Raw genomic sequence first — 23,442 nt, 5'->3', positions numbered from 1 at the left:
TAAGTCCTAGATAACAAATCAAGTCTCATTGGCACTGATATACTGGAAATTCTATTGTATCCAAATTTGATATCATTGGTAGTCTTTCAAACATTGACAACAGCTGCAGAAAGCAAAACGACAATTCAAAGGGTGGATGAAAGGCCTTCAAATAGGGTCAAATGAGTAAAGGTCACTAATACGAGTGCATATTCACCTTCTCACTGCCAGCAAAAGCCGTATCTCCCTCCTGTAGCCCTTCCCTTAAAATAACACCAACTCTGTAACAGGGACAACATGGATTTGCTGTAGATAAAAGTCCTGAACCAGCCACAGGTTCCTTCTTCATGAATCTGCCATCATTCCAATCATTACTATTGCCCAAAGGGAGAAGTGTCTACACCGGAGCCACTAAAGTCTCCCACACGTAGAACATTCTATTCTGACACCTTACAGAGACTTTCAGATTACTCAAAAACTTACTGGTGTGTTCTTTGACAGAGACTCCAGGTCCCTCAAGATTTGGTGTCTGCACAAAAACAGTGACACCATAATCAGTTTCTGGTGACAGACCAGTGAAGCAGTGACTGGTTTCCGATCCACGCACTGTAATTTCTTGTCCTCTGGTTCCTGATTATGACAACAAAGGAAAATGCCAGTGTCACCATCAAATATATGTAAAGACATTTTTATATATAATTTTGTAGACAAAATAGCATCTCCATTACTGAAGTTTAAAATGTTGCTACTCGGGGCGCCTGGGTGGCGCAGTCGGTTAAGCGTCCGACTTCAGCCAGGTCACGATCTCGCGGTCCGTGAGTTCGAGCCCCGCGTCAGGCTCTGGGCTGATGGCTCAGACAGAGCCTGGAGCCTGTTTCCGATTCTGTGTCTCCCTCTCTCTCTGCCCCTCCCCCGTTCATACTCTGTCTCTCTCTGTCCCAAAAATAAATAAACGTTGAAAAAAAAAAAAATTTTAAAATGTTGCTACTCTGTGACCATTCCTTTTTTTTTTTTTAATTTTTTTGTTTGTTTGTTTGTTTGTTGTTGTTACACACATACCATCTGCAGGGCTTAGTTTTAGCCTGTAGGAGGTGGCTGCCCGGTGAGGTGACCATCTAACACAGAACGTATCCCACCCGACCTGGTAAGTTTTCAGATCTGTCACATTTAAATACACTACGAGAAAAAAAAAAAAGAAAGAAAGAAACAAAGAAAGAAAGGAAAAACAGATTTACTTCACGAATAAAGACAAAAATGCATACTTTTAATCAAAACACAATTTTAAAACTTCCACTGTAGCTGAAAAACAAATGCCTATGTTCTTAGTATGTTTCCTTGTAAGAAACATACAAGAAACATACAGGAAAATGTGGTACAGCTAAAACAGACCTCCTGTTCTATCACTAGTTCTCAAGGGAAAGAAATTCTACATAGTCCCTCTGGACACTACAAAGAACCAAGACATCTCATGTAAAATAATAATAAGAAATTTTTCTAAAAGGCTATCTTCTAAGTCCTTAAATAGTTATTAACTACTTGGTGACCACAAAATCTATCTTTGGGCCAAGTCATTAATCATGGCATTTCTGTGAAAATTTTCAATTGAATCAATCATTTAAGTAATATATGTTTTAACATCACATATGTCAAAAAAAAACTACATGGCATTCCAAATCTAATTTTACAGATAATTCATGGATAAAATCATAATTTCTATACTTTTTATCTTTCAAAATTCAAAACATATTTTACAAGAAATAAAAAAAAATCACATACATTTTTGTATACTCAATTATATTACTTATATATTTGTGTGGCTAGACAACAAAGGGCCACCTCCTTATTGCCGAGGAAACATGCATATGTTAAGAAGAAATGAAATTAGAACAGGCTGACCTGGCAATCTGCACCACACTCTTTCTTACAACCATGAGAAGATATGTCACTCACATGTAGTGCCTTGATCCGTCAGGGGGACACTGAGTCCAGAATCATACTGAGCATAAACATCCACATCATAGGTGGTGCTGGGATTGAGATTGTGTAACGTGTATGATGTCATTTCTCCAACAAAAACTTCCATGGGCTCATTGGAACCTTTAAGAACAATCACAAAAATACATAGAAATATGCCACCACTAGTCTCAAATTTTCCTTAAAATCAAATAACTTATACTCAAATGATGGTAGGAACACCATTAATTCCACAGCCCCTTCTGCACCTGCTCACTGTAGCACATGTTTCATTATATGGTGAATACAAAACTATAAGCAGAGACTGAATTCTTCACCCTCTTATAATCAAAGCATACATAGCACAGTACCTAGAATGTAGTAGGTTTGTAATCAATGCTCCTTTAATGATAGTAACTACCCTAGACCCCTCAAGCCTCTTCTCTAAGCCCCAATTTGGCAGCATAGTGCTTTGTGCATAGTAGGTGCTCAGTTAACATTTTTCCAATTTGTTATAGAGATGATTTAAGAAATTCTATCTTGGGGTGTGCCTGGTTGTCTCAGGCAGCCGAGCGTCTGACTTTTGCTCAGGTCACGACCTCACAGCTTGTGAGTTTGAGCCCCATCTATATAGGGGTCTCTGCTGTTAGCACAGAGTCCACTTTGGATCTTCTGTCCCCCTCTCTCTCTGCACCTCCCCTGCTCACTCTCTTTCTCTCAAAAATAAACATTAAAAAAAAGAAAAGAAATTCTATTTTGGTTCTTATTCCATGAGTTTGGTTCCTGAAGGTCCTCAATTAGCAACACCTTCTCCTCCTTTAAGCTCTCTCTCTCGAAGCTCACGTTTCCTTTCTCTTGCCCTCTCTCCTTTATTTTTCATAGCTCACACCCTTTCTGGGTGCATAAACGATACCCTCGCAAATTTGGTACAAAGAGCACTTTTCTTCCATTTTGCTAAGCATACAGGCAGAACATAGAAACAGAGATAGCAAATCACTTAATCAAGGTGATATCCACTTAGGTGTAAATGTTAATGGGAAGTTGAAAGCAAGCCTGTCAGGAATAAACTAAAATGCATATGCCCTTGACATAATGGGAGAACACAGAAGTTTATATTGATTAAATATGCATTATTTCACAATCATAATAACATATAGAATATCTGAACACAGATTCCATTTGTGTCATTTTATGAACCAGACCAAACTTTATAATCATGCAATATAAGGAGAGTCTCATCTACACCCATAGTAACAATGACACTTCAGACCATAGGCTTAGAACATTATTTCCAAAAATATTGCCTCTAGTGGGAGAGGGCTTGATGTGACAACCAAACTCTCAAGAGAATCTAATCACCGAGGATGCGGTAAAGACTCCCTCATAAACAATAAACTCTTTAATGCATTTGTATGGCAATAAAGGTATTTCCTTACCCACTGGCTTATACACAATTTTATATCCAAGAACCGGAGAGGGTGAAGGGTCCCAGGATACTCTGAATCTCGTATACCATTCATCAGATATGTGTATGTTTTGAGGTGGAAGCAGTCCCACTGCAAACAAATATTGGCACACATTACTGACCTCTCATTGACAAGCAAGGATGGAACTGGAGAGTGTTATGCTAAGTGAAATAAGCCATACAGAGAGCATAGGACATTATGAGTATTGACTGCGCGGTCCCATGACAATAATTTAATAAGATGCCCTCATCCAGAAAACAATTTCAAAGCTGTGAAACGTTCAACGGGAAACTTAGTAGTTTTCCAAATTCAAACAGTAACTCAAATGGCCCCAGCAACTGATGATTCCCAGAGCTATTAGGCTATATAATGCAGATTAACAGAAAATACAAGAGATCTCATACTATTTGTAGCCTGTTATACATTACAGATTGTTAGAGCCAAAAAGCAATTTAGAAACTGTCTAGTCCAACCACCTTATCACATAAATAAGATTTGATTTGCCCAAGACCACACAGCTCGCTGGTGACCAAAATGACGTTCTTTCCCAGCACCCTTCTATCCTCCCCCATCATAACCTAGAGCAAATCAAGTCTCCAGGGGTACTGCCTCCAACTCCACACCCTGTAAAACCAATGCTGTTAGGTAGCATGCTGAGTAGTTACTGCATTATTATTTTTATTTATATTATTAGATACATAACATATATTATAAAGGATTCAATTTAAACACTTTTTTTTTTTTTTGCAAGAGAAACTGGAAATGGCTTTGGCACTTCCTTGAAAATTTAAGTCTGGTAAAGATTTTTTTTTTTATATTTTGATAAGCACAAAATTCTAAAATATGCCATTTCCCAAGAAAAGTACCAGAGAGTATTCTAAAACCTAAGGGAAAGTGAAAAGTTGTTCAATTTAAATCGTCAAGTCGCTGAACTGAGACTCCATTGACTCAGTCCTGCAGACAATAAGTATCAATAAATATATAAATTCTTGGCCTTGAGAGGCTGAGATAAAACAACTCTATAGGTATTTATTTTTCTCTTGGGAGCTTTCAAATGTCACCTCCCCCAAATTTTGTAATGTCAAGATTGTTTAAGCACTGAAAGTGTTTGGGCAACTGAGTGTAGCAAGGAACCTGAAATCATTTACTTTAGTGGGTTTTTGCGGAATGAAGTGGAAAGAGGAACACTGATATTTACCGGTAACAGAACTCAGACCTATATAGCCCAGCCTGCCTTTATGCTAAACCAATGACTTTCAATCTCGGCTGTGCGCTAGAACATAAGTGGATCCAGGTTACAGTTCAAACCAGTTCCAGTAGTATCTCTGGGGGTTTTAAGGCTCTTCAGGTAATTTCAGGGAGCAACCAACTTGGAGGACCTTTGCTCTAAACAATAAGAAACTGACACCAGTGTAAGCTGTAAAAGGGGCCCACCGTGGAGCCCAGGTGGCTCAGTTGGTTAAGCTTCAGATTCTTGATTTCGGCTCAGGTCAGGAGCCCCGCATCAGCTATGCACTAACAGTGAGGAGGCTGCTTGGAATTCTCTCTCTCTGCCCCTCCCCTGCATGCTCTCTCTCTTTCTCTCTCTCTCAAAACAAATAAACTTTATTTTTAAAAAAGAAAAAAATAAAGAAAAGGGATCCGAGCAATGAGAAAGAATGAAATATGGCCCTTTGTAGCAACATGGATGGAACTGGAGAGTGTGATGCTAAGTGAAATAAGCCATACAGAGAAAGACAGATACCATATGGTTTCACTCTTAAGTGGATCCTGAGAAACTTAACAGGAACCCATGGGGGAGGGGAAGGAAAAAAAAAAAAAAAAAAGGACGTTAGAGTGGGAGAGAGCCAAAGCATAACAGACTCTTAAAAACTGAGAACAAACTGAGGGTTGATGGGGGGTGGGAGGGAAGGGAGGGTGGGTGATGGGCATTGAAGAGGGCATCTTTTGGGATGAGCACTGGGTGTTGTATGGGCACCATTTTAACAATAAATTTCATATATTAAAAAAAAGGGGGATCCGAACACTAATAATTTTCTGTAAATTACTTGGTACAACAGAAAAAAAAGCTAAATTTGCAAAGACAGAGATGAGTACCAATCATCTTGCTTCTTTATTTGAGACTTAACATTTTATCATGATAGAGTGTTTTTTGCTGATACTAAATTGACTGAGTTAACAGCTACATCCTTTACTGATACCACACAAACTAAACCATTATTCGGAGAAACAATGGTTTTCCAAAGGAGAAACAAAACTATCTCAAGCAAAGCAAAATATGCAGATTTTGCCTCTTTTTCTTCTTTTAGGGGACTTTTAAAAAGTTAAAATACAAATTCTATTTCCATATCATTTTGACAAAATTCAATGTTTAATATAAATGTTAATGCAGTATTAATGTAATATTTGGGATGTACTGGTAAAGGAAAAACTTAAAGATTATAAAAGGATGAAGACAGTTACCAGTTCTTCCATTTCCTGTTAGATGGCCACCGTCTCCATCTTCATAAACAGCAATAACAGTAATTTTATATGGAGTATCAGACTGCAGGGGCTGCAACATTACATTATTTCTTCTGCCTGGGACTGTGGTCTATAAGAAGTTAAATGACAAATTATCAGCTAGAGAGCTTCCAGATCAAAAGGCAACATTGTTTTATGTATTTCTATAAACAGTAACAGTTTCTTCATCCTTTGTTTTTGTTGCACAATGCTCAATCAAGGTCTACACTGCCTCTGTGCAGCGGCAGGAGAGTGGTTCTAGAGTCAGAGAGATCTGGGCTCAAATCCCAGATCAGCCATTTATCAGCCTTGTGACTAAGCAGAAAAATCGTGGAGGAAATGGTGAGGATGAAAGGTAAGAACACATACAACACCTCGGTGCACATTACTGGGTACTGCGGCAGTCAGCAGCATGCAGCAAGGTTTGTCTCCACCTCTCATCCATGTGTGTTACATTTTCATGTACTCCCACAGCAAATTCCCACCACGCAGCCACTGTGGGAATGGCAATAGCTGCTGGGAATGCTTTGGTGAACAAAAATGGACTCCTTGTCTGCCCTCAGGGATATCAGTTTGGCTGATACTAATTAGGCGGAAAAGACGAAAAACAGGAAATGGAAAATACATTCAACTACCCCCGTGAAGAGGAAATGAACCAGATATATCTATCTCTCTTCCAACCCTATGCTTTACCTCTACAAACAATGTGCACTGCTTATGCCAGTGGTTCCCAGCATGGAGTCCCCTGAATTGTGAATTGGGTGAAGAAATTATATTTTCAGAAAGTAGGGGGGAAGTTGACCATTTGTCCAATGCAAGACTGAATAAATGCTAAAGCATGAGCTTCTCTGCTTTGGCAAACTAAGTGTGGTAATACTGCGTATCTCATTTTGATGGGAAACTCTAAATGACAATTGCATGTGTTTCTGATAAATAAAAATGGGTGTCTGAATTAAAGCTTAAGATATCAAGTTCAAAAGATGAAATAGAACATGATGATAACCAAGGGTGGGGGGGGTGATCAAAGAAGGTCTATGGCAGAATGATTGCAAACCACAGACCTAGCTGCTTTATAATCAACATTTTGTGTAATCTTCAATTGACCTATCATTTCAATTAACCACTAAATTTTTTAAAAAGTGGTAAGTTTTTCCATCCATAGCTAATGGATATGCCTGGTGAGGGCTGTGAGGAAGTTACAAGAAACCTAAATCTGGTTCAAGAGAGACACTGTGACACATAAAAAGTTTTCAGGTAATCTGACAGCATATTATATTCCAAAACCAGTGCAACAAAAAATGTTAAACTTAAAGAAAAGAGGCATCAGTTAGCACTGGAATACTGAAGGGGCATCTTATAGAGAAATCAGATTTAAAGAAAGGTTAGGCTTTGCAGGGTCGTATCATTTGGACATTAATTTAGGTAGCTCAGAATAGTAGGTATCATGTTTCACTAGACTCAGTTCTGAACAAAATTAGGTGGCTAGAAATATGTATTTCATGCAATAAGACAATTTTTCAGTCTGTCTTTAGAACAAAATGAGCCCAAAGGCATTGACTCTCCCTAACGTGGGAGACACATTAGACGTATTTGGGTCAGAGAAAGTATTGTGTCAGTATTGTGTCAGAGAAACTCATAACAAATGTGACTGTCACCCAAGAGTCAAGGACTCAGCTGTAATCACAGTACACTCTCAAAGGAAAAAAAAAAAAAAACCAACTTAATTTCACCCCCCTGCCAGGTGAGAGATTATAAAATGCTCAAATAAATGAGAACTGAACTTACATATTCATCAATTGGATCTCCAACAGTGGGAGAATAAATGATCCTGTATTGCTGAACCGGCCCATCAGCATGATCCCAGGCTACAGAGAGGCTATTGGTTGTCTCCCCAAAGACTCTCATATTTCTTGGTCCACTTCGTGGTACTAAATAAATAAAAATAGAATACAGTTAGTTGCCCACTTGTGAGCATGGCAGACATGGGGGTGGCAGAAGGGGCATAGGATAATGTTACAAAGGTATAAAGGAGTTACTTGGGGAAGCCTCACATTCGTTAGGATATTTACTCCCTTATGTTTGAAACTAAATATACAGACTGGGAGAGAAAGGGATTATTTCAACTACTATAAACCACCTCCTGTTAATGAAACATAGAAGCCAAGCCCTCACATCTCTCAAGTGCCCACTTGGTGAGAAGATCCACTGCAAGGCAGAAGAAGAGAAAAACTCCTCTTTAACTTAGGTCCCAGATGAGAAAATGGCAGAATGAAGTTCCCTCAGCACAGACAGCAGTCATGGGCCCAGAGCTTTAGCCTGGAATTTGAACGTGAGGATGCCCAGGCAGAACCACATACCCAGGCCTACTCTCGTCTGTGCAAAGGTGGAGACAGTGCTCACCACTTCTCACTCAGCACCCACCTCCCACTTCTCACTCACTTGGAGAAGCCCTGCCAACCTAGTTAGAAGGGAAGGGGGTGGAGAAAGGATTTCTGCCTCACGCGTTCGGCCCTGGCCAGGGCTGGGATTTCCCTCTCCATCGGAGTAGAGAGCTACAATGTTCACAGAATAGGGTGTGTCCGGAATCAGCCGCTCCAGGTGTACCGTGTGGGTATTCCCTGGCACCACCATCTGGAGGGGAAGAAATGCCAAATTCTGCTTGACAACAGCTCAAATGCTTATCAAGTTTTTTATTAGTCAACACAATAACATTTACAATTAAAAGCTGAGCCCAGGCACGTCAGAAGCCAACCACTATGCTTCCTCATGAGATCTGGCAAAGCCACACTATCAGATACAATTTATCCTCAGAAATTCCCCCTCCAAAAAAAAAAAAAATTTAGTTCATACTAAACTACTGAATATGCTAAACTACCCTTAGTAGCTTCAGTTGTCTCGCATTTATGTTTACTATAAAGATTCTCAAATCCAGGGCTCATGCTAGTTACCCACAGAGCATCCTGATTGTTAGACACACATAAGAGAAGGGACCCCCCCACACACACACACACTAGTAGGGGAGAGATTTTGCATTAAAATCGAGAGCTACTCCATAAAATGGACAAGGACAATGTTGCCTGAGTAAGTCCCACCATACACAGAGACATGCAAATCATTTGTCTATCTTTGTTCACCGCCATTGTCCATTTTTATAAAGACGTAAATTAGTCCATAAATTTACTTTTCCCTAGGTGTTCTGATACTATTTCTATTCAAATTACTAATTTCAGATTTCTACATCATCAATCTACTTATAAAACTGAATAGGGGACACCTAGGTGGCTCAGTCAGTTAAGCATCTGATTCTTGAATTTGGGTCAGGTCATGATCTCACAGTCGTGAGATCAAGCCCTGAGTCAGGCTCTGTGCTGAGCGTGGAGCTTGCTTAAGATTCTCTCTCTCCTGCCCCTTCCCCATTTGTGCGTGTATGTGCACACCCACTCCCTCTCATCTCTCTCTCAAAAACAAAAACAAAAAAAACTAAATAGTATTGTGAATTGAAACAGACTGGGCAACTTGTAAGAGCCAGTGAAGGCAAACTTTAAGATATTTTCATAACACAGACATTTCTACGTTACAACAAAAGCCCATACTGACAAGGTCTCTTAATGATTTGCATTTATTACTGGGGTATTTAACTCATATAGCTGACTTGTATTTTCCCAAAATCCATCTTTGCTAACTAACCCTAAATTTAGTACACCGCCTTAAATCGTTAGGTGCAATCATTTAAGCATTATTCATGGTCATGTTTGTGGTTGGCATTCACACAGGCTACCAAACAAGACACAAACACAAGACTAAGCTCATCAGGAAATGAAGTTTGCATGAGACTCGCTGCCACTCCAGTAACTGGCTTATCCGTCTGGCCCAGCAGCCACAGCAGGAGGTGCAGTAGAGTCTACACAGCTCTTTCACTGAGCTCGAAGAGGACCAGATTGCTTACAGACTCCGACGGTCTTGTGCCAGCCACAGGAGAATACACGATGCGATACTGCTGCACGGGCCCCGGCGCAGGGTCCCAGCGGACGTCTAGGCTGTTTGGCGTGGGATTGTACACTTGGACATTCCTTGCCAGCCCTCTCACCACTGAGGAAAGAAAAGCCAACACATATTTTGTAAGTCTGTTTATGTAGGTCAAGCTTTTGTTATCGCTTCTTCGGGAGTTATACTCTGTAACAGGATAAAATACTGTCCTCCTTAAATTTCTAATTATCTACCCACAAAAGCAGATTAAAACCCTCCAAATCCAAATTCAGTCTAAGTTAGCCAATTATGGCCTTTTTCTATATGGAAGCAAAACTGTTGCCAATAAAAACAAGCTAGTACAAGTAGTAGTACTGGGCTGGCCATAAAAGGACAAGGGACAAGGGAGGCAAAACTGGAAAAGAAACTTTGGTTTTCCAACATAGATAATGGAGATACAGAAAAGGAATTTTGTAGTGTCTGCCTTCTCAGTACAAACTGACAACAGCTATGAAGCCTATCTAATTCAGCTGGCTGGTTTCAATCATTCATTCTTTCATCCAACCCTTCTTCATTCAAGAAATAGCTACTGAGGTGCTCTGTGATTAAGAGAAGAGTCAAAAAGAGGGAGAAATAGAAGATACACTCAGTTCTCAATTAACTTCCCCAACAGGGCCTTAGAAAAACATACAAATTAAATCCATGTATTAACCCCAAACTCTACTTTAGCTAATCACATCATCTTTCCAGAGCACAAATCTCTCACCATAAGAAGCCATCTATACTTGCTTCCTTTTAGCCATCAGCAAGTATATTTTTAAGGCCAAAGAAATTATTTATTAGTATACGCAAAAGCCTGTAAGCAATACTACAAAGCACAGTAAAACCACTTTAAACTGGTTTCACAAGATGTTAACAGCAAATGAAAGCACAGATTTTTGACGACCAAAAGCACTTCATCAGCAAACCAGAGAAGTATGCAATCAAGTAATGTGATAAACACATTTCAACAATTCACACTATGAAAGCCAATTACAAAACACTGTTTCATACAGATTTATAAAGCACAAAGCAAAGCAAAATCAATTTTTGTCGGTGAAAGAGAATGACGAAAATAGCATACTAATGATCATATTCACATTTATAAGTCCTGAAATTACCATCCCAGAAGAATGCCATTATAAATTTGTTATTTCATATGCAAAAATGTTAGCAGTTGCTGGTGTTTGGAAGACAAATAGCAGGTACCTGTTATGTAGTTATTCTATCATTCTGAATTTTCCAAAAATCTTTAACAGGCCTATGCGGCCTTTATAATGAAAAGCAAAATTTATAATGAAAAACCTAGAATTTTCCTTCCTTCTCAACTTACATGTCCTTCCGGTATCTGATGTGCGTCCTCCATCTCCTTCAGTATAAACAGGAACTACTGTAACAGTATATGGGGTATCTGGCTGCAGATTCCTAAGAATGGCATAATTTGTATTCCCAGGGATTGGTACCTAAAGATTTTAATAAAACGTAAAGCACTTGACTTGAAAAACTTACAAAAGAAACAATGCCTCAAACAATATAATACTCAAAATACTAACTCAAGATCAAGTCAAGAAGCAAGTTCTGTAATATCGGAATATAAAGATGTGCCCATATGAACTGTTACAAGAGGTTATAAAGACTTTTTTAGACCCTGACACTCACCCTAGGATCCCCCTTTAGAACTTCCTGGAATAATTATTTCCCCCAGCTCAACCTCCCAGAATCCTCCTATCACCCTGGCACTAAGGCAGCAATCTATTACCCTCTACTGAATTCTATTAAATGAATATGAACTTCCTCAGCCCTAAAGCAAACTGGTTAACATTTTTAGCTTGACTTTGAATTCATTCAGCTACAGTTTAAATAAACATGCATTTTTCGCTACAGGATGTAATTACCAGTTCCTCTGGACCACCTGCTGTTGGTGCGTAGAAGAGCTTGTACTGACGAGGGTTTCCCTCTGCGTGGTCCCAGCGAACATTCAAGGTGCTGGTAGAAGGGTCATACACTCTGAGGTTCCTCACAGTATTCAGAGGTTCTGCAATGCACAGAAATCACATGACAGTATGATCCCAACTACGAAGCACACTCAAAATGCACATTCGTTGATATTTCCCAGGCACCTTGAATACAGCAGAGACCCCATAATGGGCACCCCACAAATATTTGTTGAAGTAGTGAATAAATAAAAGAATTTCTTTGGTAATCCGGTACACATGTCTCCTCTCCACAAAATATTTTGGCCCCAAAGTGGTTTCTTTTTCAGTCCTAGAAAGTAATAAATGTCTTTCTCCATAAACAGAGACAGATAACTCCAAGCAAGGATAAGCAATTAATATCATTTTGTCAATGCATTTTAAAATTTGATTAGCAAAACTGTGTCACTCGCTGTTTCCAGATAAAGATGTGATTCTGTTCCAGTGGTAGCTACTAAAGAAAATACAGGAGTCTGGATTTACTTACTGGTCTTGCCTCTTCCTGTCATCCGACCTCCTTCACCGTCAGGATACAGGGAGGACACAGTGATCGTGTAAGGAGTGTCAGGCTTCAGTTTCTGCAGGACCACACTGTTCTGCCGTCCCCCTATTGTGGTCTTAAGCAAAACAGGGATAAGTGTTAGTCACGTCCTCTCCATCTCACTGATCTGTCAGAGAAAGCTCTTTCTACAGGGGAGCTATTTGAGACCCTTGCCAAGATCTGGAAACACATACCACAGTGAAGGTTTAAAATATATCTTATGGCGTAATTTGAAGTGTAAACGATGCACCTTAAATCATAACGAACATTCTAAGCCTTAAACTGGTGACCTCAAAAAGATATTTCAACTTGCCGCCAGCACAGCAAAATTTCGTCCAAGGCACATTTCATAGCTCTTTCCCCAAAAAGGCTTTGATCATAAGTGAGCTACAAAGGAATTTTCAGATAGAAAGAACTGCCTAATATTAGAAGCTCCACACCATTCACTAGTATTTTTACTTTTTTACAGATGTTTTTTATTTGCTTTAGAAAACACATTAAAATGATTCAGCAAAAGATCTAAAGCACTGGAATTTCTCCTCCCCGCCCTCCCCCTACCCCCCGCCCCAAAAGTGCCATTCTAACAGCATTAGCTGTGTAAACTACGTGACTGGACCCTTTGCCAGGTCACTCTCAGGCCAGGGTTCCCAGCCAGCTCTGTGATACCAGGCTTGAGGTATGAAGCTTTCCCAATTTCCTCCAATTACAGAGTTTGAAGTTTTTTACTCATTGCTTAAGGCCATCTAGCTATCTTGTTGAAAGAAAATTTGTATGATTTGTTAACAGTCTACCGAATTCAAATACTTATGTGATACTAATTAAAATCACATGAAAATGGCATGCTGCCCACAAAGAGTGTACATCTGGATGGCTGGATGCTCTAGTATGGTCCAGATGTTTCCCACTTAACCACCCACCAACTCTTTGAATTCCAGAAAAAACCTCAATGAAACACGAGTCATCCTCAATATGAGCAAACTGAATGAGGTGGCTAATTTTAGTAAATTGGATATTTGAGGTTATGAGAAAAGAAGTATCAATATCCATACAGACCATTTGATATTTAACAAGTATGAAGGCATTCACTTAGTAGAACAAGCCTGATGGGTAAGCAGAGGCATGACCTACTTCTCCCGTCCAACTCTACAAAATATTTCCAGTATCAGTGATTCATTACTTTATTTCATGGACTAGCAGTGAAATGCAAATATTCCTAAGAATAACAAACCTTGAGGGATTATCATTTAATACTTTCCAGAGGGTGAGTTTATGAGACTCCTTCAAGTTGTATCAAACCTCTGAGACACAGTAGAAATGGGGAGGGAAATGCTGAAGACAAGCTTCACCTGCTTTTAAGTTTTACCTAAATCTGGCCTGACATAGACAAAAGAAGTTCTGGCGTTTTTTTAAGTTTATTTATTTTGAGAGAGACAGCACAAGTGGGAGACGGATACAGAGAGAAAGAGAGAGAGAGGGAGGGAGACAGCGAGAATTCCAAGCAGCCTTCATGATGCCAGAACAGAGTCCGATGCTCAATGTGGGGCTTGAACCCATGAAGCCATAACCAAAACCAACTGAGCCACTCAAGCACCCCAAGAAGTCCTGTTTCAGACATCAAATTATCAGTTCATCAAATGTGTCTTTTCTTATTTTCTATAAAAGCCAGTTGATTACAGTTGGTATTTAGTTTATTATTGAAAACTTATTTAATGAAAGTAGACAAAATTTCTATCCAAAAATACTGCCTAAGACTAGTTGTATGGAAACCTCAAAAGACTGACTCAAAAGTCACGCCAGGGATGGGAAGAGTTCCAGTTCAGATAAACCCACTTAATATGCAGTATCAGAAAACTTTACCCATACACCTTTAACCACTGCCAGCATCCACCTCTGGCATCTATCTAACATCTCTACTGGTAAGGGGTAAGACCCATTTGCTGGATCTCGGCAAGTCAGGTGACTTACTGTTAATAACTCCTATCTCTCTATAGGGCTATGTGAGGAAATGTTATAGCCAAAATTATGTCAACAAAATGCTGGACCATATATAGCAAAAGAGACATTTGAAATAAATCAGAAAGCATCTCCCTGCTGGTATAAAAAATCATGGTGCCTTCTGACCTACGTGCAGTTCTAGTCACATATTTCACAAAGCAAAGGTGGAGAAGGTTCAAAAAAAGACAAAGTGAATGGACAAGGACTTTGTTAAATCAAGGAAGACCAGAAAGATAAAGAAGATGAAGGTTGTTTACAGTAATATCATCTTTCTCAGAAACCTCTATTTGGATAAATATAAAAATAATAAATAATATGAATTAGGTGAACAGAAGCCTAGATCTGGAAACTCCAGATATAGGAAATATCTATCACATGCAAAAAGAAGAAAATTACAATAACAGAAATTTGGCAAACTTTCAGTATTTGATTAAGTTGGAGAAATATGGATTAAAAATCTAAATAGACTTTAAAAATCTATAAATCTTCATAGATAACCCAGCGCTAAGAGTTTTTAAGGGAAATGTGCATGCATGAGGCACATGTCTGATGCTGTGAGGCTGCCTACCATGAAAAGCAACTTTCGCTTCTCATGAGAATGTCCAGAGTTCCCATCGCAAATGGAGTCAAATAAGTCCATTCAATACAATAAATTTTGCATCCCTCAAAGTAGTAAGTATGACTAAACACTGGAGGCGAAAAGAGTTTGAGGAGAAAAGGTAGAATTTTCCCAGTTATATTTTTTTTTCAAAAATATTACCGTTTGCTCATTGCCTTCTCCTGTTGAAGGCTGGTAAGTAATTCTGTATTTCTGCACACGACCACTAGCGGGATCCCACTTAACAGTCAAGCTGTTAGATGTTGCATTGTACACTTGAAGGTTTCGTGGGCCACTTTTTGGAGCTGAAAAAAGATTGTTGAGAGACAGAGTAAGCTCACAGAACGAGGCCTCCTCCCCAAATAATCACTATTCACAAGGAAATCAGTATACTTTTAACTTTAGGACTAAATTTGACCCCAGTAAAGGATGGCCATTGAATCTTAAATGACTTCTTAACAAATGGCAATAAAGCAGTTTTTTAAGAAACGTTTAAAAATAGGTCTCAATCGATGCCTTGCAATTTAAAAGCAGAAAATCTCTTTGCAGTGGATTTTATGGTATTTTTCATTCATTCATTTGTTCATCATTTATTCATTCATTCATTATTTGTCATTCATATGGCTCAGCAAATTAAACTCTTACCTTGTGTTGTTAAGGGTATCAAACGTGCTGAAATTAAAAAAAAAAAAAAACAAAAAAAAACAAAACAGAATTTGGGGAAATATTACTAATATAGCCATAGCTCTATTTTTTAAATTAACTTTAAAATAACAAGGTCCTATTTCAAAGCTGAACACCTACGTGTGCGCTCACTGCCAGTCAGGTCATCGCTTTCTGACTCATCAGGATATATGGCAGTAACAGAAACTTCATAAAGAGTGTTCGGGTTCAGGTTTTCAAACACCAAAGTATTTTCATCTCCATTTAAGATGGTCTTAGTGAAAGAGGAAAAAAAAAAAACAAACCCACACAAAATTAAGTCACCATGTACATCATACACTCAATGGAAGTTGGTTGACATTATTTAGCCACTACAAAGCCATTCTGGCTTTGTTGCATCCCAAGAGTTCAAATGTCACTAATAAGAAAGGATGCTTTTCTGGCAATAGAGGTAATACATGCTTCAAACAAGATTCCTTATAATGAAATAAGATGTTTTTCAAAAACGGAAGGGAGAAAAGAAGGAAGAGAGCTAACACTACCTCCATCTTGTCTGAGCTTCCAAAAGGTGCCCAGGTTATTCTGTACAGGGACACATCTGAAGCTCCATGATCCCAAGTCCCTCGGAAACTCTCCGGTGTTACTTCAGTAATCTTTAGGTTTGTTGGTGCTGGCACAGTACCTATCATGAGATAAAGCAGGACCAAGTCTATGAATGTGATCCACAAACAATATAATAAAACTGCTTTGTTTTACCTTCATGGACATGGGGACACTGGCTGAAAGCATTGTTTAGAACCAAGTATCTTACCAGTTCAGTTCATTTGAAAGATAGTGTAAGAGAAAGCTCTGAAAACTGCAAACACTACATGGATGTAATAGGTTACTATTTGTATTCTGTTAAAATGGTGATATTTTTTAAAGTACCTTTTAGTAATACTCTTCTAATTCACTGGTTCTCAATCATTCTGCATCTCAAGTATTTTTTTTCAATGTCCTATTTGAAAGCTGAACATCTACATGTGAAAACCATGGACCTGTTCACACAGCAATACACATTAACCTAAACTTTGGTAGATAATTATCTGAGAGTGCATGGGCCATCATGGCCTATGAAATGTAATGATCTAAGTAATCCATGCGTGAGGTTTTCTGATAAACACTCGTCTATCTTAAGGATAAGTGAAGCAGACTGTACTCACTGTCCAGAGACAGGAATAACCCCAGAGTGCTAATGACTGCTGAAACCCCAATTAAAAGCCTCTCCATTGACCAGGCACAAGGAATCTGGAATGTCTGCCTCCAGTTACGAGCTTTCATTTTCAATTATTTCTCTACCCCCTACTAACCAAAGCCAACTACACAAAATCCAGACCCATCAAAAATTTATTTTTTTTAAATTTTTTTTTTCAACGTTTATTTATTTTTGGGACAGAGAGAGACAGAGCATGAACGGGGGAGGGGCAGAGAGAGAGGGAGACACAGAGTCGGAAACAGGCTCCAGGCTCTGAGCCATCAGCCCAGAGCCCGACGCGGGGCTCGAACTCACGGACCGCGAGATCGTGACCTGGCTGAAGTCGGACGCTTAACCGACTGCGCCACCCAGGCGCCCCAAAAAAATTTATTTCTAATAATTACAGTGAAAAGGTCCAATAAGATACTGAGTGGCACCACTTTCATAAGCACATCTGCAAAGCAAACCACATGTTAAGGATGTACTTTCAATATATCTAAAAGGTATTAGGAAGTCTTAAGGATTAAAAACACATTGAAAGTATTGATTTAGTAATTACTAAATTACCTCCTTCCACTAGTCTTTTTTTCCTGACTTTTTTCTTTACTACACCTGTTATGTTTATGCAGAGCTGTCTGTCTACTCGCATGCACTGATATTCCCATCCAGGCACTACCCTTTCCAGGTAAGAAGCATGCCAAGAAGACAGCTGAGATTGCTAGCAGCAATCACATGATAAGAAAAGCAGAAGTCGATACTGTCTGATGTTAAGGAGTAGGCTGTAACATTTGACCAGACTCCCTGATCCTATATAGACAGTTAGGTATGAAAGGAGAAGCTTTGGGGCCTCTAGTGAGGGAGTTACAGGGCAGGAAGCAAATGTTCCAGATTTGTATTGATCCCAGCAGTACCTTGCTGGATGAGGTGGGGCAAGTCATTTAAATTCTCTAGACCTGCGGTGTCTCCTGTCAAAGCTACTAGCCATACAGTAGTAGCTACTGAGTACTTGAAATATGTCTAGTCCCAATTGAGAAATACTGTAAGTATAAAGTTAATATGTACTGGATTTCAAATAATTATTATAGGAAAAAATTATGAGAAGTATTAATATAATTATTTTACTGATACATATTAAAATGACAACACTTTTTATATATTGGGTTAAATAGAACACATTGAAATTAGTTTCCTCTGTCTCCTTTTACTTTTTCAATTTTTTTTTTAAACGTTTATTTATTTTTGAGACAGAGAGAGACAGAGCATGAACGGGGGAGGGTCAGAGAGAGGGAGACACAGAATCTGAAACAGGCTCCAGGCTCCGAGCTGTCAGCAGAGAGCCCGACGCGGGGCTCGAACTCACGGACCGCGAGATCATGACCTGAGCCAAAGTCAGCCGCTCAACCGACTGAGCCACCCAGGCGCCCCTCCTTTTACTTTTTCAAATGTGGCTACTAGAAAACTTTGAATTTCATAAGTAGCTCCCATTATATTTCTTTGGAACTAGACCGGCTCTAGACCTCAACTTTTTTTAAAAATTTTGTTTAGTGTTTATTTATTTTTGAGAGAGAGAGAGAAAGAGAAAGAGCGGGGTAGGGGCAGAGAGGGAGGGAGACACAGAATCCAAAGCAGGCTCCAGGATCCAGGCTGTCAGCACAGAGCCTGAAATGGGGCTCAAACTCACAAACCATGAGATCATGACCTGAGAAGAAGTTGAATGCTCAACCAACCCACACGCCCCCCTAGACCTCAACTTCTTAAGCGCTATTTGATTAGGAAATTATGTGCTAAGCATGGTGCCAGGCACTGGAGATGCAAAGTTGTACAAGGTAAGTATGTCTCTGCCTTCACTGGTGGGGAGGAGGGGTAAGCAGAATAGATAGAAAAAGATTAACGAGCAACAATAATTGGGTTAAATACTATGCAAGTACCATGACAGAGGAAGAAACGGACATCCCTGGAAGCAGCAACAAAATGGAGCAGGTGAGACGGGACCAGGGCAGGTTGCCCTGCATCTCCCCTGCCTTTCCACTGTGCAAGCCTCCCCTTCCTCTGAAACCTGACAGTGCGCAACCTGAGTCCCGCTTACCTCACCTTCCTTATGTGAGCCCCTACATTGTCAATTACTTTTTCTTATCTCCACAATGAAATCATGAACTACTGAAGGCAAAGATTTTATATTTTGTTACCGCTGATAGCACTTTATATATAGTAAGATTTCAAAAAATATTTGATAACTAACACAACTTTCCCAGAGAAAATGGCCAACTTACATCAAGAATATACTTCCTCCCCACCCCCCCACACACACATGCACACACGCACGCACACACACACACACACACACACACACGTACACACACCAGTTGAGTATCTGGAAGATGAATTAATGACAGTGGCTGATAGAAGAATAGTAAGATAAACGTATCATAGAAGGAATGGACATGTTAAATCACTATATTGCACACCTGAAACATAACACTGTATGTTAACTATACTAGAATTAAAATTTAAAACTTAGATAATAAATAAAAACATTTTTAAAATTTTTAAATAGAGTGCCTGGGTGGCTCAATTGGTTAAGCGTCCAACTCTTGATTTCAGCTCAGGTCATGATCTCAAGGTCTGTGACTTAGAGCCCCACATAGGCCTCTGTGCTACCACATGGAGACTTCTTAGGATTCTCTCCCTCTCTCTCTCTGCCCCTTCCCTGTTCTTCCTCTTTCTCTCTCTCTGTCTCTCTCTCTCTCAAAATAAATAAAAACATTAATTTTTTTTAATTTTTCAAAAATTAAAAACTTAATGGAAAAAATAAAATAACACAATAAATTTGAAAATAAAAGGAATGGACATGAAGGTAGAAGATGGGCAGAAAATAAATAAAAAGCAATCTGGAAATCCACAAATATTCAAAAAAAATTGTACTAAGAAACAAAATGAACCAATAAGTTCAGTTACACAGTCATGTAATGTTGTTTCTCAATTATCAAGGAAGCATGATCACAACTTACGGGTAGTTTCTTGAGCAGTCACCGGGGGAGACTCCCCTTCATCATATACTGCAGAAACCCCTACTGTGTACAGGGTTTGTGAGAGCAGGTCTTTGAGAGGGGTGCTGGTCCTTGACCTGTCTACTTCTACCTGTAATAGAGCAGTGGAACTATTTTTAAGAAGAGTATAGTTTTAACATCTCTGTTGTTTACTGTACCTCTTAGCAAAAGAGCATAAGAATTGTGCTATAAAAAATAGCAATGGTTTCTAATATGCAAAAGAGTCCAGGAACCAGGGACAGTTTAAATGCTTCCAATGTGGAAAAATATATTGACACTAGGGTTTGGTAAATAATGACTCTCTACAGGTTCAAGCAACCTAACCATTTTGCAACGACAGTTTCTCTGTTTCCTTTTGTATCACTGCCTTACTTCTTTCAGAAATGTTCTCCTGTGCATTACCTCATTTGTTATGCACAAGAATCCTGTGAGGCCCACTGGTCATTGTGCCTCTTTTGAAATTGAAACCTAGAATGAAATGAATGTGTGCACATGTATAAATTAGCTTTAGTATAATCCAAATGACCAGCACAGTCAACAAGTGAGTGCTTACGGAAACTATTTCTATCTACCAAAAATGTCATTAATGTGCCCCCAAGCGCACATAAGTTTTAAGCCCATTCTCTAGTGAAGGCCCTCAGTTTGCTCCCACCTTGAGTCAGGTTGTCATCGAAACAGATCTCTGCCCCAACATCATTTCAAAAACACTCACCACCAAAGGGACCCTCCTCTAAGAATACATTTACCCTTTCTCTCAGTCCTGCTGCATTGCCCTATCTTCCTACTATCTGATGAACTCCCCTCTTCTTTCCTGCATCCTTTGCTAGCTTTTATTTTTAGAAACATTATTATGATATTTTTAGTAATTTATAGAATGCAGAGTACCATAAAAGGCATCTTAATGAGAAAGAAGTACCATCTACATTCTACGACTCTATCCATTAAGGGATAATGATTTTGAGATCAATATCACACAACAAAACATTTCCAAACTAAATGCAACACAGTCCAATATATCATCAAGTATTCAAAAAATGCCTTATTAATATAACAAATTTTCAATACTGTATTAATAAGGTTACAAGTATTCAAACATGCTATTCTCTATACTAATTTGGGTTCTTTTATTAAACCTACAGAAAACAAATATTTCCAAATCCATTCCAGTCTTCAACTTACCTCTTTGACATCCTCTTCTGGTGTCTTGTAGCGAACGATATATTTACGCACTTTTCCAGGCACGGGTTCCCAAAACACATTCATGGTGCTGTGAGTCACATCTCTGAGTCTCAGATCTCGAGGTTTGGGTAAAGGCACTGGAGACGCATGAGAAATGAGGTTTTGATGTGGCTCTCACCACAGAGTTCTAATGCATTTACACATGTTTTCAAGTTGTTTGCAGAAAACTTAACAGTGTGCAGCAAAATAACTTTAAAAAATAGCTATGCTGATAAACATACTATGATTCTACTAGGTAGAGCTCAATTTTTCTTAGTAAGGATCTTTAAAAATATGATAAATTTAAATTTTTATTATAATTATAATTTCTCTTTTATATGCAGACTTCCTTCCATACTATTTTAATAAGATCTTACTTGCTATTCAGCTATAATATATCATAATTCAGCATAAATGTGCAGCTTGTGTTTATCAGATATTTAAATCAGTTAGGATAGAAAACAAAATCGAAAGAGTTATGGTCCCTTAAAAGAAAATGATAGAAAAACAAATGGTTATGAGAATGAAGAATGAAGATGGGCCAAAATTAAGCACCCGGTAAGCTGGTAAGAAAATCCACAGAAGCATAAATGGTTACAAGAAAATCCAAATGACAAACTTTTTGCCAAGTCAAACAAAACCTTACCTTAAAAAGAACATGGCTAAGGATAACCAACAAAGAATATATTAGACAGATCTCACTTTCTAGCTGCCCGTTGACCAATTTCCTTTGTCTCTCATTTCAACTCTGTACATCCTTCCTCCTGAACATCACCCTCCACTTCCATGTTTCTGCACCTTTTTCCCTTCAATGTTTTTGTCTCTCTGCATCTCTGTGTCCTCCCTTCCTCCACTGTTGTATTCCAGTTCCATATCAAATCCATGACCACACTCGCCTTTCATGCCATTATGACTCTTGCATCTTCTCTCCAGACACTCTGAGAACACCTATCTCCCTATCTGGCTTCCCACTAGCTGGCTTCCCTAGCTGGCTTCCCACTCTTTCCATCTGCCACTACCTCATTTCTACAAAACCACCACCAGCTCTAAACAGGGTCTAATATATAAAAAATGATTATTTGTTGTCAATGAATTTATACTGTCCCACCCTTCAAGGGCTCTTTCTCTTTTCTGCCTTATCATGCTTCTGTACCACTTCCCCTCCCCCTTGAAGTTTCCTTCTAACTTCTTAATTTCCTTAGAAATGTGGGCTGAGACTCAAATTTAAACCTAGTCATCTATTCCAACATGACCACCTCAACAAGCATGAAACAAAAGTTCTAGCCAGGAAAAGCAAGGGTCCTAAGTGCAATCATTGTCCTTTTCAAGAAAAAGCACCTGAATGCCAATGAAACAAACCAAAAACACAAAAGGGACTGATCAATTACTCAAGAAAAGTGCAAACCACAAAGGAGTCCACATGCTTTACACTACCTTGTATTATCTATTGGTGCATTCCCAATACCCAGCAAAGTGACTGAAGTACAACAGATGATCAATAATAGGTTTTTGGATTGAGTAAACTGATTAGCTCACTTAATTGAAACAGACTTATCTACATGTGCCATAAAGTTTCTACTTCAGCAAGAACTTGGAACATCTTAATCTTAAGTCTAGAATCTTCCTCCAAAATTACACTCACCCGACATTCCCTTCTCACCAGTGCTATATATCATACTTAAATATACCATTATTTTATATTCTATGCCCTCATTGACACTTGGCCAAAAGTACTTGTAAGACACCCACCACTGATTGTTAAGAAACATCCTCAGTATCAACTACGTTAAATGTGAAAAAAAAGTACATCCTAGAATCAATTTAAGATGCTGCCATAAGTCTAGAATTAACTTTAATTCTCAATTGTGATTCCCATAGGGAATAACCCTGTAATTTATGCACAAATTATTCAAGTATTGATAGTATCACTGGGTGGAAGAAAAATCCTAATGAACATTGTATCAACAGCAATAAAGAAAGAATAAAAACGGGTAATATCTTACAGGTGACTTCCCGAGCAGTGACAGGTTCGCTAGTGAGGTCGTGCAAGGCAGCCTGCACTGTGACTGCATACTCAGTGTTGGGAAAAAGATCAGTCAGCTGCACGTCGTTCACTGTTGGCCCCACACGCATCTGCATATGGACATGCCAAAGGGAAATAAGACATTCAAATCAAACATTTCCATTTACTGGGTGTAGCCAATTATGGCCTATTTGTAACCACTAGATTATATAACACAACGTTTATTTTTCATTTCTCTGAACAGA

The 23,442-nt window shown here is 38.9% G+C and overlaps 1 protein-coding gene across 1 annotated transcript in view; it reads right to left on the bottom strand.

Moving 5' to 3' along the window:
- Nucleotides 1–23,442, bottom strand: part of COL12A1 (collagen type XII alpha 1 chain) — a 112,944-nt gene that overhangs the window by 35,270 nt on the left and 54,232 nt on the right. Inside the window, exons 24-41 of the mRNA XM_047102604.1 lie at nt 23,178–23,307; nt 21,136–21,272; nt 19,918–20,047; nt 16,218–16,357; nt 15,817–15,949; nt 15,658–15,684; nt 15,175–15,317; nt 12,366–12,495; nt 11,801–11,940; nt 11,239–11,368; nt 9,847–9,989; nt 8,402–8,531; nt 7,686–7,828; nt 5,862–5,991; nt 3,369–3,488; nt 1,930–2,076; nt 1,039–1,155; nt 463–609 (exon numbers count right to left, since the gene is read on the bottom strand). Coding sequence (XP_046958560.1) covers nt 463–609; nt 1,039–1,155; nt 1,930–2,076; nt 3,369–3,488; nt 5,862–5,991; nt 7,686–7,828; nt 8,402–8,531; nt 9,847–9,989; nt 11,239–11,368; nt 11,801–11,940; nt 12,366–12,495; nt 15,175–15,317; nt 15,658–15,684; nt 15,817–15,949; nt 16,218–16,357; nt 19,918–20,047; nt 21,136–21,272; nt 23,178–23,307 — 2,317 coding nt within the window. The remainder of the gene's footprint in view (nt 1–462; nt 610–1,038; nt 1,156–1,929; nt 2,077–3,368; nt 3,489–5,861; nt 5,992–7,685; nt 7,829–8,401; nt 8,532–9,846; nt 9,990–11,238; nt 11,369–11,800; nt 11,941–12,365; nt 12,496–15,174; nt 15,318–15,657; nt 15,685–15,816; nt 15,950–16,217; nt 16,358–19,917; nt 20,048–21,135; nt 21,273–23,177; nt 23,308–23,442) is intronic.

Source organism: Lynx rufus, unplaced genomic scaffold (assembly GCF_022079265.1).
Source record: "Lynx rufus isolate CCGP_SWC_20201006 ecotype Redwood Valley unplaced genomic scaffold, mLynRuf1.p SCAF_6, whole genome shotgun sequence".
Classification (NCBI taxonomy): Eukaryota; Metazoa; Chordata; class Mammalia; order Carnivora; family Felidae; genus Lynx; species Lynx rufus.
This window is presented reverse-complemented; position numbering and strand designations above follow the sequence as displayed.